At 43.7% G+C, this 16790-nt stretch overlaps 1 protein-coding gene across 1 annotated transcript in view; it reads left to right on the forward strand.

Annotated features, from left to right (window-relative positions):
- The window catches only part of Oca2 (OCA2 melanosomal transmembrane protein), a 209294-nt gene that overhangs the window by 116153 nt on the left and 76351 nt on the right, over positions 1–16790 (forward strand). Inside the window, exons 20-21 of the mRNA XM_057756393.1 lie at positions 12756–12815; positions 13465–13569. Coding sequence (XP_057612376.1) covers positions 12756–12815; positions 13465–13569 — 165 coding nt within the window. The remainder of the gene's footprint in view (positions 1–12755; positions 12816–13464; positions 13570–16790) is intronic.

Consider the following 16790-nt stretch of genomic DNA (forward strand, 5'->3'; position numbering starts at 1 on the left):
TTGTCCTAAATATTTCAAAGACTCACCATATCGAGTTCAATCACCGTATGGATTTGGTTTCCAACACATGCGCTATGGGGAAGATGCTCCAAATGTGTCCCGTAACAGAGAGTAAAGGAGGCAAGGGGAGAGGCGCCAAGGCTCCCTGGCCTTGGGAGCTGGGCTTGGCTTCTATAGGAGACTGTCAAGTAAGTCTGAATTGCCGGTAGACTTTCTTCCCTGATACCATGTGCTTCCTAGCTCAGCCACCACCTCAGCTTCATATCTTCTATTTATTTCTGGGGTGAGTCAGAACTTCGTTGTCATAGACCCCCAAATCCTCCTGAAGTGCTGAGGTGTCTCTGACCAGGGCTGTTGTGATGTTTCAGGCAATTCTCCATGCTTCCGTGAGGGAGCAATGATACCGCTTTGATAATGGAGATTGTCTACTCTTTTCTGTGTGATGATATTAAGGCTTTGGAGTCACAGATGGCCAAGCGGTACCTGACATTTCAACCCAGCAGACCTTCCATTAGCCAGTAAGGGAAGGTCTACTCGAAGGTCTTTAGTTTTCCTTCATCCGTAAAGGAACAGCTTCATTTCTTCTGGCACTTGAGAAACTGCAGCTTTTCCCCTTGTCCTCCCAGTTTCCCATGAGAAACTGTCACTTGAATTTTTTTTTCCTGTAGGTAATACAGAAGCATCTCTGGCTCTTTCAAGAGAGTCTTGAGTCCAGTTTTTACGTGTTTAGGGTGTGTCTTGGTGAATTTCTTTGGATTGTTATCTTATCATTTTCCTGCGGTTCACTTGGCCACTTAAAAGTTTGTGTTTTTTGTCAAAGTTGGTGAATTTCAACATTCATTCTTAAGCCACTCTTTCAGCTCTTTTCCAATTCCTTCACCCTTTCCGTACTCCAATGGCAGGAATACCAGATTGGAAGAATGAGTCTCACAGGCCCTCAGGGCTCTTCCTCCATGACTCCCATTTTTAGAGACTTGCTTTAGGTGGCTTATATTGAATTGTCTCCGGTGCACTGTCTGTAACCACTGGTTCTTCCCACGGTCACCTCAGTTACACACTGAGAAAAAAATGTAAAGTTCTAGGAATTTGTATACTCTATCATTCAGCTATCTATCTATCTATCTATCTATCTATCTATCTATCTATCTATCATCTATCTATCTATCTATCTATCTATCTATCTATCATCTATCTATCTATCTATCTATCTATCTATCTATCTATCATGTATCTATCATCTATCTATCTATCTATCTATCTATCATCTATCTATTATCTATCTATCATCTATTTATCATGTATCTATCTATCAATCATCTATCTATTATCTATTTATCATCTATCATGTATGTATGTATGTATGTATGTATGTATGTATGTATCTATCTATCTATCTATCTATCTATCTATCTATCTATCTATCTATCATCTATCTATCAGTCATCTATCTTTATCTATGTAGTGTCAAAGCGGACTGAGGCTCCAGGCATCATGCTTGGTCATGGGATTCCTTGTCCTGTCAAAACTGATTGGGAAATGCTGCTTTTTTGGGGGTCTGGCAGACATCTTTCAGCTGTGTTCCTCATCTATCCCAAACCAGTTTGGATTCCTTTCCACTTTCAGAGTTCTCCTCCACTTGCTTCTTGCTATTTCTCAGAGTTGATGTAGGAGAAAGGGGTGTTGGACTTTGGTCTGGACTGGACGTTCCATGAAGTTATCTGCTTGTTATTTCTTTTCCTCTGTGCCATTTGATTTTGACTTCGACATTTTATCTTCTCATACACTGACCTGAGTAAGATATTGGTAAAATTTCTTTGCTTCTATTCTCCTAGTCTCGAGACCATAAATACTATGTGTCTTCTCTTAATCATTAGCTTAAAATGATTTTCAGGAACAGGGCCAGAGAGCAGGTTCAGTGGGTAAAGCACTTGCCACCAAACTGGAGTGCCTTAGTTTTATCCTTGGGCTCCATGGCAAAAGGAGAGAATGGGCTCCCGTTGGTTACCGTCTGACTCTGCTTTAGCAGTTCTGTATTTTTTGCCTTTGCAATCAATAGTCATACAGCTAAGAGGCCATGTAAAGGCTCCAATTTATAGGCTGAATGTAATAATTGTATTAATAGTTGATAAGCCATGACAAATTTCAAAGTAGCCTCTGCTGTGATCTGCTAGGTTTTCCCTGGCTTCTAGTGTTTGGGCACGTGTGTGTACATATACGTATGTGTGTGTGTGCCTGAGTGTGTATGTATAGTTACTGTTATTCGTAAACCATAGGGCTTATAGCATAGAAGTTCTGCAATTCTTATTCTATTACATGTCTTGGGAAGCTTTAAGGTCACCGGAGAAATTACATAGTGATTACACAGAGTAACAGATAGCTGTCACTGAAGATGGATTGCTGTGGGGTGTTGGTGAGAGCTGAGAGTGTCCCTGCATGTTGAAGTTTATAGATACCTGTTACTGAGGAATCTGACCTTCTTTCTTTCGGGCTCTTAGTTCAGTTCATAGAATAATTTAAAAAATGGACTAGAAAGGACAATTAGATTTCAATTAGCCACCGTGGTGACCGCTGGGAGAAGGAAGACAAGAGAAAGGCATGTTAGTTTTAGGCAGGCAAGTGGCTGCATAGCCAAAGAGGGGAGGGTGGGTAGCTTCAGAGAAACTGAGGGAGCAGAGTGCCCAGAACAGCATGCTGAGACTTTGGCCACTGTCTAAGGGAAGAAAGTAGGAGAAAAAGGCAATGTTGCACTTTTCTTAGTTACGCAGAAAACTGGTAGGCTGTGGTGCTACTTGGTAGGAGCTCTGTGAGGGGCAGTCTGGAGCAAGGAATTCTGGGTGGCTTCATGAAGGGGAGAACCATTCCTTCCTACCTCTTAGCATGTCTTCAAAAGACGCAGCTTGCTTGTGAAGGCTGGAACTCCTGCCCAGTGGGTTAACTCTTCAAAGGAGGGAATAATAGCTTTGGAAGGCTTCCTGTAGCTTAGACTGCCATTTCTACCCAGAGCCAGAGGTAACATTTAGCGCTGTTCCGACCTGGAGGAAATCATGGTCTTACTGGAGTCAACAAAGCCTGGATGCGTCTTCCTTTTCATAGAGTAATCTGAACCCTAGTGGGCAGCAGTGCTGGCATTTACCTTTCTAGGGGAACCAGGGAAATGGGAGGTGAGGTCTGAAGCCTCACTGATTTCCAAGGATACCGTCACAGCCGTGATGCTTTTTTCCTACCTTTGGGGAAAATAAATAATAAAAGCAAGAAAAACCCAACTAAACAAAATCCTACTCCTGTTAAAAAAAAAAAGAAAATCAAACAAAGAAAAACAAAATCAAAGCAGAAGTAAAAACTAATAAGACTTGATTATTACAAAAAGTACAAAGAGATCTTAAATTTTGTTCCTTTTTGGTTTTCGTCCGTGTGGCTCCATGGTTTTCTCTTATGGGATATGAAGTAGACAGGATGGGCGATTAACTTACAGATGACGCCAAAGCTTGCTGATTTTGGCTAGAAGGAGCATCACAAGAGGCTCACACTAGACTCTCAGAGTGGCCTCCTGGCTTTCTTGCAGACACAGGAACATGACGCTTGGCTGTGACTCTCTCTTGAACCTCAGACTCTATGAAAAAGCTTTCTTGGAAGGAAGATCACCAATGATCTCCATAAGGAGACACATGCATAATCCCGGGGAAGATTAACACACAGGCAGTTTGATTTTTGGACGTGGTGGCAAACACGACTTACAATGAGCTCTTTATCAGTTTTTTTTTTTATAAGTTTGCCATGACGTTACTCCCAAAATAGCAGTCTAATTCAAGTTTATTTAAAGCGATTGCCATTATAATGTATTCAGAATGTTTATAAAAATAAATGCATCAGCTGTTAAAGACGTAAGAATATTTTATGTTTGAGTGATTAAAATTTGGATTATTTATCTTAGGTCAGATTTTAAAATGAGGCAAGAACTATGACAAGAAAAAAACACAGCAAGGGAAAATAATCGAAAACAAAGCCCAAAGGCATTGCTTTCTGCTTTCGTCTTGAGTGTCAGCATTGCGTGCCTTTGTTCCAGCACCGCCTGGGAGAGCAGGCTCTGAGGCCTGTCCCCTTTCCCGTCCTTTGAGAGTCCAGGCTGTTCTCCCTAACTTTGTAGAGGGTTCCAGCTTACAGGAGACCCTGCCTCTGTTCTCACCCACTCCTGGGGTACTCATGAGATGTGGGTCCGCCAGTGAGGAGGGGAAGATGGGCGCAGGGGAAGCATGTTCTTTCTACTTCTAAGCGTAGACCTGGGTTGTTCTTATGTTGCCTGTATTTCACAAGAAGCAAGGATGGCCAACTCCGATTCTGCTTGACCACTGGAAACCCTCTAATGTCCATTCCTCCTTCTGATTAGCACTGGAATCTGGACAAAACAGGAAACCAAAGGAGCATGGACTTCAAACAATGAACAGAAGTGACTGTGTGTTGGGGGCGGTGAGTGAAAGGCTGAGCAGCCCTCTCATGGGTGGCTTGACTCTCCCAGGGCAGGCCTCTGTCATGGAGTGTCATGGTGACGCTGACTGCCAGCACTCTGTCTAGAGGACCAGACGGTGTTACCTGTGGGATGGATGGGCAGAGGATTTGAGACAAGAGAGCCAGAGGGCTCAACCAGTGGCTGTTCAGGATTTGCCCAAGTTTCAGTCAGTTCCTGGATGTGTGGGATTGTCGCAGGCTAGCTGAACAGGTGACTGGCCAGCTCAGGGATGGTGGACGTGTGCCAACTAACCAGCCTGGAGAGTCTGACTGAAAGCTGAGTCATTCAAGCCTCCGGATGACAACAGGGAGATAGACCTCAGAGCAGGAGAAAAAAAAGAAGAATTTGAACCACCTCATATAATATTTTTTTTTGACAGAGCAAAGACTAGCTGAAAGGGAAAATTATAGATGAAATACATGAAACAAGGAAACGCTAAAGTCATCTGATGCTCTGCTTTCAGAGGATTCTGAGAAAAGAGCAAAGACAACCACACAGAAAGAGAAAAACTAACAAAGAGAAGATTAGCGCCAATAAAACTGGAAGAGAACTATATAGAACATCAGCTAGAAAGCTAATCCTTCACCAAGAAATCAGAGAACACAGACTGCCAACATCAACAAGAAACTGGAGCTATAACCCAGACACTACAGACTTCAAAGTAACAACGAGAATATATTAATACATTTACAGCAATCAGTTCACCTATTTACATGAAATGAACCTACTGTCTTGAAATAGAACATCCTAGCTGACTTAAGTTGCAATAGAAATTCTGAATACTATTACATCAATCAGAGAAGCTGAATTAATAATGTCAGTGTTCCCATCTGGAAAAGTTCAGACACAGCTGACTTCTCTGTAGAATTTTCTTAGACCTAAGTGAGAACCGATTCTAATCCCATAAAACCATTTCAAGAGGAAACTTCATTTTGTAACTCTTTGGGCATAGGCATTATGGGAGAAAGGAACTCAGAACAACAGATTTCATGAACACAAATCTAAAAATCTTTAACAGGATATTAACTGGAGGCAGGGTGGTGGTGGTGCACGCCTTTAACCCCAGCACTTGGGAGGCGGAGGCAGATGGATCTCTGTGAGTTTGAGGACAGTCTGGTCTACAAGAGCAAGTTCTAGGACAACTAGGGCTGTTACATAGTGAAGTCCCATCTCGAAGGGAAAAACAAGGTTACTAACTGGATACCACAGTATACGAAAAGGGCAACACGACCAAGGTAGTTTTATTTTAGTAACAGGGTTGATTTAGCATCCTAAAGTCAAGAAGTTCATTCTTTGTACTAACATTATAGGATGCTGTCAAATGCCCATGTGATCATTTCAATCATTTTTTAAAGCATTTGACAGCATTCAAAGTCACAATAAAAACTTTCAGCAAGCCACAAACTCTAACATCAACGACAGGAAAAATTTGAAAATCCTAGAGGTGATGACACATTTGTGTTGATAACAATGTAACTTGGCCCCAAGGCCGGGAAATACATCTTGCACGCTGTGTTCTCTGGATAGTGTACCTGCTGTGTCGCACGGAGCAAAGGGCAGAAGGACAGAAAGGCAAAAGCAGAAGTCTCCACTTGCAGACCACATGGTGGTAAACTGGAGGAGTCAGCAGGTGCTCCATGGACGGGAACTGAAAGGTAAAAAAAGACTCTGATGATCGCCTTCCTGCCGCTGCCATGGAAGACCTGGGAGTACCACTTGGCTTGGTTGCAGTTCGTGTTGCCTGGCTTCGTTGTTTCTGGACAGACATCATGCTCAAGTGGTTCCCTGCAGCTAGAAGCAGAGGTCCAGGAGGGGCCAGAAGACAGAGACAATCCCCAGTGCGTGACCCCAGGTCCCGCTCCCTCCAGGCGGGTCCCACTTCCTGAGTGCCAAAGCATTCATTTGGGAAATTTTTTTTCAGCCATTAGTAATGAAACGGGTGGTTATTTGAATAAAAACAAAAAGATTGCTAGAATTTTCTTTGGCTTTTGTAGTTTTACGCTGTATCTGATTTTGTTTGTACAGCTTCACTTGAGAGATGAATTCTTTGAGAATTCAGTAGAATAAACTTTGAATGTATTTACTCTCTCCCTCAATTCCTCGTAGATTTAATCGCCAGTTCTTTACCCCCCCCCCCTTCCCCGTTTGTGCTGCTCTGATGTTCAGGGACTTGTGACTGTCACCTGCAGTATAGTAAATTTAGCAGTGACAACTCCCTTAAAGAAAACTGGCTCTCTCCCAGTGGCTACCATTGCTCCATGGCTCAGACCTGACTGGGCCAGTGATGGGATGGAGAAAAGATGAACACACAGATACACAGCAAACTGCGTTTGGGGTGGCTGGGCGCGTTGGTAGAGGAAACCACAGCACCCTAGAAAAAAGCTCAGCAGGCTTTGTAGAGTTGATCAGGGAAGCAAGGCAGGTCATGGCAAAGGCTGAGCTGAGGAAGCCAGCTTAGCTAGTCTTGGTAAGAATAGTCTCTGCAAGGGTGTACCCTTCAGGCTGTTCGCATCTTGGGGAGAAGCTAGGGAGCACACTCTCTGCACATACTATTGGGATTTGCACTTGGATCTGAGGAAGAATCTGTCATTATTTTGAATCTCACATGGGCCAGGGTCTTATACTCCCATGGGGCTTGCACCAGTGTCCTTGATGTGCCTGTGTCCATGCCAACAACACACATCCTCTCAGGACTTCATTCACTCAGGAATTTCTCCAGGACTTAGTCTGGTTTGGTCTTGCAAAGGTCTTTTGTGTGCAGCCAGACAGCTCCCAGGTCACATGTACAACCATAACAGCTCCAGTTCATATACAACCATGACAGCTCCCAGGTCACATGTACAACCATAACAGCTCCCAGGTCACATGTACAACCATAGCAGCTCCCAGTATGACAAGTATGACTACTGCCTTATGTCCACAGGACGTGGTTTCTCTGTATTCATTTACTGTCTGGATTGTTGCAACCCTTATACCCCCTCTTTCACAACTATCCCTGAGCCCTGTATGCATCTGTGTGCAGTATAGGTGTTGTTGCATTTAGGACTGAGAATTCTGCAGGCTCTTGCTCTCTGTCCCTTCACCGGTTTGGGGTCTTTGTGTTGATCCTTACCTACTGTACATAGAAGCTTCTCTGAAGAAAGTGGAAAGAAGCATTAAACTATGGGCATAGCAATTCATCATTAGGAGTAAATTTAATATTATGATTATTTAGCAGGAATAGTAGTAGGTTCTTCCCTAGGTCTTATGACCTGCCTAGTCACTGCTTCTTAGCTCAGTAACTGGGCCTGGTATTGGTTTCCTCTTGAGAAGCGGGACTTAAATTTCATCAGAAAGTCATGGTTACTCCCAAGATGTTTATGGTACTCTTGCACTGGAGAGCGTGTTTTGAAGGCTCGTCGTCAGGGTAGTTTGTAGGGCTCACAGCTGGGTAAGATTGATGCTTACTTTCTTTCTGCAACAGGATGCATGGCACCTTCCAGGGCTGTGAGAGCTGGCTAGTATGGAAGAGGTGTCCAGATGATAATCGGGGTAATAGCTCCATGTTCAGGGATGGTAGTGCATGGGGTCTTCACCTCCTTCAACACTAGGGTCTTACAATCATGTTCTGGAGCCTTACCGAGCACACTGTCAACAGCCTGCAGTGTTTCGTGATAGTTCAGGATCTTACTGGCTAACAAATCTGAAAGAAGAAACTCATTCCTGTCTCTGGATTTTTTATTTGTTAGCTTGTGGTGTCTAGTAGGGGTGTTGCCGTTCTATTATGTAGTGACTGCTGATGTGTGTGTGTGTGTGTGACTGTGTGTATGTCTCTATGTGTGTGTGTGACTATGTGCATGTGTCTGTATGTGTACATGTGTCTGTTTGTATGTGTATGTGTGTGTGTCTCTGTGTATGTTTGTATATGTGTGACTCTGTGTGTGACTCTGTGTGTGTGTCTGTTTGTGTGTATCTGTGTGACTGTGTGTATGTGAGACTCTGTTGTGTGTCTGTGTGTCTCTGTGTGTGTGTTTGTATGTGTGTGTGTGAGACTCTGTGTGTGTCTGTATGTGTGTGTGTGTGTCTGTATGTGTTTGTGTGTGTGCCTGTATGTGTGTGTGTGTGAGGGAGCTTCAGCAGAGATAAGCAGGTTTCCATATGAATTTTTGGAAGGGTGTTTAGTCATTTACGGCATACTCATTTCTCGTTGTCTTTAGTGAGACCCCTTTCTTGCTGATACCATCCTCTGAGTGTTATTTCCACCACTTACTTCTGTTACCAGTTTCCCTGTAGTTGGTCTTAGTAAAACTACCAACTATGAGTTTGCTTTTTAATTATTTTCTCCTCTTGTAATTGTTATTGTTATTCCTTAACTTTGAAGACCTAAGTTGTTCCTTGTTAACTTCTTGGCGCTGGTCTTTCCATGTTCACGCTTTACCTTGCTTTGTATTTGTGTGGAAGGCTGCACGTTTCTCTTCAGCTCACCTTGACAACATCTTTCAGACTTTCCCATGCACATCAACCATGTTTGCACTCTTACAAGGTCATGTTTATATCCAGTGCCATCCTGAGCATGCGGAGGTCAGAGGACAGCGTGGGGGGGGTTGCTTACCTCCTTCTATCACGTGAGTCATTGTGATGAAGCTCAGGCTGTCCGTGCTGGGGTCAAGCACCTTTCCCAGGCCCCTGAGCTACTTTGCCAGTCCTGTGTTCTTATTTATTCAAATTACTTTTGCTTACACCGTGCTCCTCGGCTGAGATTGTGCAGTCAGCTTTGTGAAATGACTGTGGAATTGTCTCCTTGGCCCCATTGGTCGAGCTGTTTACGTTTCATTTACTTTTGAGTCTATGTTATTGGTTATGTGTGATTTAAAATCGCTTGCTTTTTATAAGTAATGAAAAGAAGCATAAAGCTTTCATTAGTTAAAATACTCTTGGTACGTATTTTTCTTCTGTGTGTTTACTTTTGGGTATCTTTAACAAATTTTATGTATTTGGATTTTAAGCCACCGTGACGACTTTCAGTATTTAAGTAAGGCTTTCATTTTGATTTTATTTTACCTTGCTATTTTATCTTATTGCCTTGCCTGTTTCATTATTATCTTAAGATGAGATTATTCTATGCAGCCAAGGCTGCTCTCAGCCTTGTTAGGTAGCCTACGTCACTCTTCGGGTCATCAATGTGCCTTTGTCGCTCAAGTGCGGGGACTATCACAGTGAATATCACAGGTCCCACCACACCTGGCTGAAAACACCTGGATCTGTCATGACGTCATTGACACACTTGGCTTTAAATCTATCCTTTTATTGGCCCCATGTCTTTATTTTCAATTTCCCTTTTTAGCTTATTTGATTTGACTGTTGCTCTCCCACAGTTACACACCTGATATTTTCAGCTCTATCATGTGTCTCCGAGACAGCCTTCAGCTTTAACTCCTAAAGGGCTGATTTTAATTGACATTTTAATACTCTTCGACCCTTAGTTCCTCTAAACAACATTTTTTGAGTATCTTTTATCTATGAATTCTCAGGTGTGAAATGTTATTTCTTTCCTATTTTGGTACTTCTACTTGGATCCCTGTCTTATTTTGTCTTTGATGGTCCAAGGCTGTAATCTCATCGCTGATCTTGATCTTGGGGTTCGGGAGAGCCTGCACTAATCTCCCTCAGGATGACTTGTGTCTCCAGTTTCACTGCTCCTCCCATGTCCTGACTTCAGGTGGCTGCCCTCCTCGAGCTGCCTGCCAGTTTTCTGTCTTTGCCATTCAAGTTTTGAAGCTTCTACCAGGTTATGGGTAATGTTTGCTTGCAGAAAATTTACACAGCTGACTAATTCAGCCATGCGCTAAAGAGTATCGTGTCCAGAGTCTATGGACGCAGAAGGGAGGTGACGGCTAGAAGTTCCTGTCTTGGCTTCTCCCCAGGCACAGTTCCCGTGTCCTGTGTGGTGCTGTGAGGTACAGCACACCCTTTTCTCTACTGTGTATCAGGGATAGAGATAGTGATGTGCACAGACTTCACATACACACAAATGCCAAATGTATTACACTTGCCAACTTTATCCAAGCTAGATGGAATCACTGCGTATTGGATTTACCACCTTATATCACAAAGCACAGCATTTGTATTTTCCTTATAACTTGACTTTTATTTAATTATGAGGTCAGATATTTTGAAAAGCGTTATTTGGTGGAATGTTCAAGTCTGTTGAAGATATTATTTTATCTTTTCATACTGCACACATAGGTTTTGAGATTTCATGTGATATCAGGCATCCGCATGTACACATAAGATGTGCACAGCACACTGTGGATGAATGTACACATTGGAGCATCTTTATATATCATCTGGCAGAAAATTTTAATGTAAATTGGACAAAAGGTTAAGTTGGATTCAATTTTTTAAATGTTCACTATCATTTAATTAAATGTGGGCTATGTTGGATTCCTGGCTAGTAAAGGTGTTTATTTACTCTCCTCTGAGACTCAGCCTGTGTTTTTCTTTGATGGGCCAAGGCTGTAATCCAAATGTGTGTCACATGGTCAGGTTGATAGTCAATCTAATGGGATTTAGAGACAAAATGGCCATGACAGTGTTTGCAGAACAGTTTACCTGAAGAGCAGAGTCCTTCCCTAAATGTGGATGGTGCCATTCCATGTGCTGAGGTCCTAAATTATTATTAAGGGTGAAACAGAATGAAGCGTTGGCGTTCATCTCTTCCTGTTTCCTAAGAGTGGAGGCAGAAAGACCAACTTCCTCATGCTCCTATTGCCATCCTTTCCCCGCCATGACAGACTAGACCATCAAGTTCTAGGCCCAGACCAACTCTCTCCCTTTGCTTTTCTTTACTTTGCCTTTTGTTGTTGCAGAAAGAATAAACATAATAATACCATACCAATCTTCTGTATTATTCTTCTCATTGCTATATAACTTGGCAGAAACATACTGAGGAAGGGAGAATGTGTGTTGCCTCACAATTTGAGAGTTTCGTCATGGAGAAAGTGGCAGAAGCATGAGGGAGGCAGTCACATCGTGGCCATGGTCAGGGAGTCAACTTGCTTTCCCCTTTCCACAGACATTCCTAGAGGCTCATCACTGAGGGGATCCACAGACATTCCTAGAGGCACGTCTCTGAGGGGATCCACAGACATTCATAGAGACACATCACTGAGGTGATTCACAGACATTCCTAGAGGCACGTCTCTGAGGGGATTCACAGACATTCCTAGAGGCATGTCACTGAGGGGATTCACAGACATTCCTAGAGGCACATCACTGAGGTGATTCACAGACATTCCTAGAGGCACGTCTCTGAGGTGATTCACAGACATTCCTAGAGGCATGTCTCAGAGGTGATTCACAGACATTCCTAGAGACACGTCACTGAGGTGATTCATAGACATTCCTAGAGGCACATCACTGAGGTGATTCATAGACATTCCTAGATGATGATGAGGTTGACAGGCTCCAAGTGTTGGTAGCATCAGAGATGGGCAGCCCTGATATGGGTAGATTATCTTTATCTTGTAATGTTAAAAACTAAGTTGATTGAGAGTTGCTTTTGAAGTTCTACCGTCTTCAAACAGAGTCCACTTGGAAACGACAGATGGGTCGGGATTCTGTAACTTAAATGCACACACATTCAAGCTGACATTTCCATATTACCCTCCCCTCAATGAAACTCCAGAGGAAATGGGCAGAGGGGTTGCTGTCCTTTTCTGGTGCTGGATCTCCTGCCTGAGACGGAACTGTAGTCTGAGTACAATCTCCTGAGCTTCTGTTATCTTCTTCTACCCCTCTCCATTCCACTGGAAACAGACTTTCCAGAAGACACGTTCCTCATGCTGGGAAAATGGAAATGTGCCCAGGAGATGTGCTTTTTTTCCCCTCTTGCTTTAAGGTTTGTAAGAACCGCATTAAACAAACAAACAAAAAAAAAAACACCTCAAACTTTCGAGATACTTTGGAATTGGAAATGCAGCTTACTTTGAAAGACCTTTTTTATGGATTGGCATTTCTTTGTGTGAAATCAAATTGTCTCTTTCACATAGGTTGACAAAAATCAGTGAGGAATTCCTGCCTCCACTATTGTACATTTCCCCTCTGTGTGTCTTCCTGAGTATATATTATAGCAAATCTATTTATAGACTGTGTTAAGGACTCTAATCTTAAATGAGAAATGATAACCGGGGCCTACCTTATATTCCCCTCTAATTTGAAAGACAGAAGAAATTCACATCTATTCTCATTTGAAAACACCCCTTTCTTCCAGGCCTTGGCGCATCTTCACCTAGTAGAGTATGTGGGAGAGCAGACTGCCTTGCTGATCAAGGTACATTGAATGTTCTAGTAGAATGTGTTCTGGCCACTCGTTTTTGATTTTTGATGAAAGAAAAAAAAGAAATGTCTGGTAAGGTTCCACTAATTACCTCAATTATGTCCAGAGCGCTGAAGGGAGCCTACTTTAGCCTGGGGAGCCTAGAGATGAAGGGATACTTTGATCAAAGGATATATAATTACAGATGCTTGCTATCTTGCTTTGGCCTTTAGTTAAATATGTCTAATAAGGGGCAGCGCACAGTGAGTGAATGCTACAGAGATTCCCACCTTGGAACTCTGCTAGACCACTGAGCAGGAGGGACCTGGCTCTGTGGCCACCAGATGTGGGGATGGAATGCTTGTTCTTCAACCTAGAGAGCCACTTGCCTGACAATGGACCCTCTATTCCTTGTGGCCAATGTTCCTGGTATGAGTGTGGCCCGGATTTGCAGGTCTGTGTTTACCTTCATCCTATCATGTGTCAGAAGACACCATGTGTGGTCGAGAAGTACAGTGGTTAATACGTAGCATGGCCATTATCCGCTCCTGGCTTGCCTGTCTATGTTTACCTTTATCTTATCATGTGTCAGAAGACTCTTTGCATGTGTGGTCGAGAAGTACAGTGGTTAATGAGTAGCATGGTCATTATCTGCTCCTTCTAGATGGTCCCAGAAGATCAGCGCTTGGCGGCTGCCATCGTGCTAATAGTGTGGGTCTCAGCCTTGGCATCGTCCTTGATTGACAACATCCCATTTACTGCTACAATGGTAAGTTGTGTGTTCCTGGGTGTTTAAGGCCCAACTTTAGCCTGCAATCATTCGGGCTCAGCTTTCCTTCCTAAGAAGCAGAGTATGAAACCAGCGCCTCCATTGCTCTTACACATGAGGAAAAAAACGTGAGCTGAGCCCAAGGCAGGTGGACATGGGACAAAGAGGCCAATGACAGGCTGGAGATCAGCATCTTCAGAGCGGACGGCACATCATGGGTGACTGTCTGTTTTGGGAGGCCAGTTGAGGGCTGCTACCCCTCCTAGGAAACAAATGTTTGTTTTTTTTCTTAAAGGGACTTCAAGACACCAAAAGACTGAGCCGTTGCCTTTATTATCTTAAAATGTAGAAATTCCCTATTTGAAGCAGTCTACATGGGTTCTGATACTTGGCCTGTGCAGGGATTTTTAAGTCTCTCTTTGGTTCTAACTTCCAGCCAATACCAAGACCCCCATCCCTGGGACATCTTCTGTGTCACCGATTCTTTGGCTTAGTGCAGGGACTGTGAACCATGGTGGGAAACCATTTATCTGTAATGTTTCGTTTCTTCGAAGGAAAACAAACAAAAAGAGCCGAGACAAAGACAGAAGCATATTCAAACTTCCTCATGTGCACGCGAGTTGAGCTCTATAAGTGTCTGCATATACAGGTGCACCATTGTGTAGTTAGATCTCCCCTGGACCCCATCTTGCTTCCCCAATCAACTGTGTCTCAATAGAGCAGGTCGTTTTGCAGCTTTGACCTCGCACACACTTCATCACAGCTTTTTATGGTTTGCTTAAGAGTTGTGCTAGGCATGGAAGGTTTGCCCTTCACGCAATACTTTTCCATTATGCCGAGTAAGGCACCCATCTTCCCTACAAGTCTCTCTCGCCTATATCTTGCTCCAATCCTTTATTTTTGGTCTTTTGAGATATTGTTTCTTGGGCTGGAGAAATAGATTAGCAGTTAAGAATACTGGCACCCACATTGATGGCTCACAGTCATCTATGACTCCACTCCCCAGGGATCCAGCCCCCTCTTCAGGCCTCTGATGGTTCCAGGAGTGTTCATGGTGTAAGACACAGTGAAGACAGAACAGGCATGTGCATAAAAATTAAAAATTAAAAAGTTGCTTCCAATTTCTCTTGAAGACAATATGCAAATGGGTGTTAAAATATTTCTTTTCCTTTTTTTAAAAGCTTCTTTATTGAATCTTTGGGTGTTTCACATCATGTACCCCAATTCTGTTCATATCCTGGTCCACCCCACACCCCCATCCTGTTGGATTCCTCCCCCCCATGAAAGAAAACAAAACAAAGTAAGCAAGCAGGCAAGCAAACAAAAGCAAGAACAACAACAACAAAACAACCCAATAAACTAAGACAGAATACAAGCCACACCAGAAACAGAAAACTCTCTGCTTTTTCTCTCCTGCTTCTCCATCACCCTTCATCCATCCTGATGGCGTTGGAGGCTTCTGTGTGTCATATAGTAGACCCCTTTGTCCATCAGTCTTACTGGCAACTGTCCATTGCAATTGTACTGGTCTGTTTCAAGGCCTCTGGCTTTTGCTACACCATCCTCACTAGTTTTTTTTTTTTTTTAAATTTTCATGTAGATAACCTTAGCAGGTAACGATTTTTTTCATAGTGAGGACCATTTAATTTGTAGTGCATATAGAGTAGCATTAGTATTCCAACGTGTAGCAGAGCACAGCGGGCTCACCCTTGGGTGAGCGCAAAGCCAATATGCACACAAGGCAGCAAAAGAATGAGGAAAGGCTTGCTATTTGTGCAAGTAAAAAGAACACTGGGAAGGCCCCCAAAGCACAGTCTCCTTAAACAAAGGAGACAAAGGGATTTTATTAGGGAAACTCATACATATTCATGGAGAAACAAAAACAGTCCTGCCTGGCAAAAATGGATAAAAATGTGAATTAATCACAGTAGGTTACTTTCCCAAAGTAGCTCTTTATTTACATCCTCTCCAATGTACCGTCCTTCCGGAACTGTGAGTGTCCCTGCCTGTCCCTCCTGCTGGGCCTCCCCTGTCCTGAGACACAACGTTGTCTCTGTGGCCCTAGGATGACCCTGCTCACCTGTGCTAGCATCTCCTTGGCCTTTGCTTTGTTGATTTTGCCTCTGGTAGCAGGTCTTTGTCCCTTAGCTCTTCCCTTCTCTGTCCTGGCCCCCCTGCACATGCACGATTGCTGATGGAGACTGGGAATCCTAGGTTTCTGCTTGCAGAGCATGGTGGCAAGTGCCCCGCAGAGGCTTCCAATCCTGTGGCTTTAGCTCCGCCTGCGGAAGAGGATGCAGTGGTCCTCCGCACTTGAAGGGTCGAAGTGTGGGGAGGTGGTATTGTAGTAAAGAGGCTGCGGGCATGGCTGCTCCATGGTTGTTGTCGTTGTTTGTTTTGTTTTCTATTGTGACTAAGAGAGAGGGAATAATCCAGAGGCAACTGGAGGAGTTCAGAGTAGAGAAAAAGAGAAGGCAGACTAGACATGGCCAGCTCTAGAGAAGTGGAAGAGTGGGAGAGAATAGTGGAGACAGTGAGAAAGCCAGCCTTAGAGACTAGAGCAGACCAGACAGGCAGGCAGGCAGACAGACAGACAGACAGACACAAGAGAGAGAGAGTGAGAGAGAGAGTGAGAAAGAGAGAGAGGGAACAATATATGGGATAACAAGAGAGCAAAAGACTATATAGAGAGGCAGCTCGAAAGAGCGAGTGAGTGAGAGAGGACTAGAAACAGCGTGGAGACATCCTGTGGTCTATGAGGATGGCTGCGGGAAGGAAAGGGAAGGGCCTAATGCTATCATGGTCTTTGAAAGACATAGCAGGTACTTGTGATAACGCAGGGAGCCTGGAGGCCAGCATGGGCTGTGATGGTAGGCACCACAGGTGGCCATCTGTCCGATCTGCCAGAGGCAAGGGACTCCTTTGGAAAACTGGGAACCAGTTTCACTAGTTCCTGAGGAAGGCTGGTTTTTATTTAACTACCAGAAATCCTTCTATAGTCCAGCTTGAGCTCATTTCTAGACACAGACAGCCTGAGACCTGACTATGGGGGTGCAGAATTTGTGTGTTAGGTGGAAATCACCAGCTGCCTGCTCCTGCTTTTGGTACCTTCTTTGTACCTTTGCCCTTAGTGATCAGCTGCCTGGGAATTTTCCATTACTTAATAAAAGATCAGGGCTTGAGAATCTGTCCCCTCCTTCTTCCCTCCTCCAAGTGTCTGC

The sequence above is a fragment of the Chionomys nivalis genome, chromosome 23 (genome assembly GCF_950005125.1).
Source record: "Chionomys nivalis chromosome 23, mChiNiv1.1, whole genome shotgun sequence".
Lineage (NCBI taxonomy): Eukaryota > Metazoa > Chordata > Mammalia > Rodentia > Cricetidae > Chionomys > Chionomys nivalis.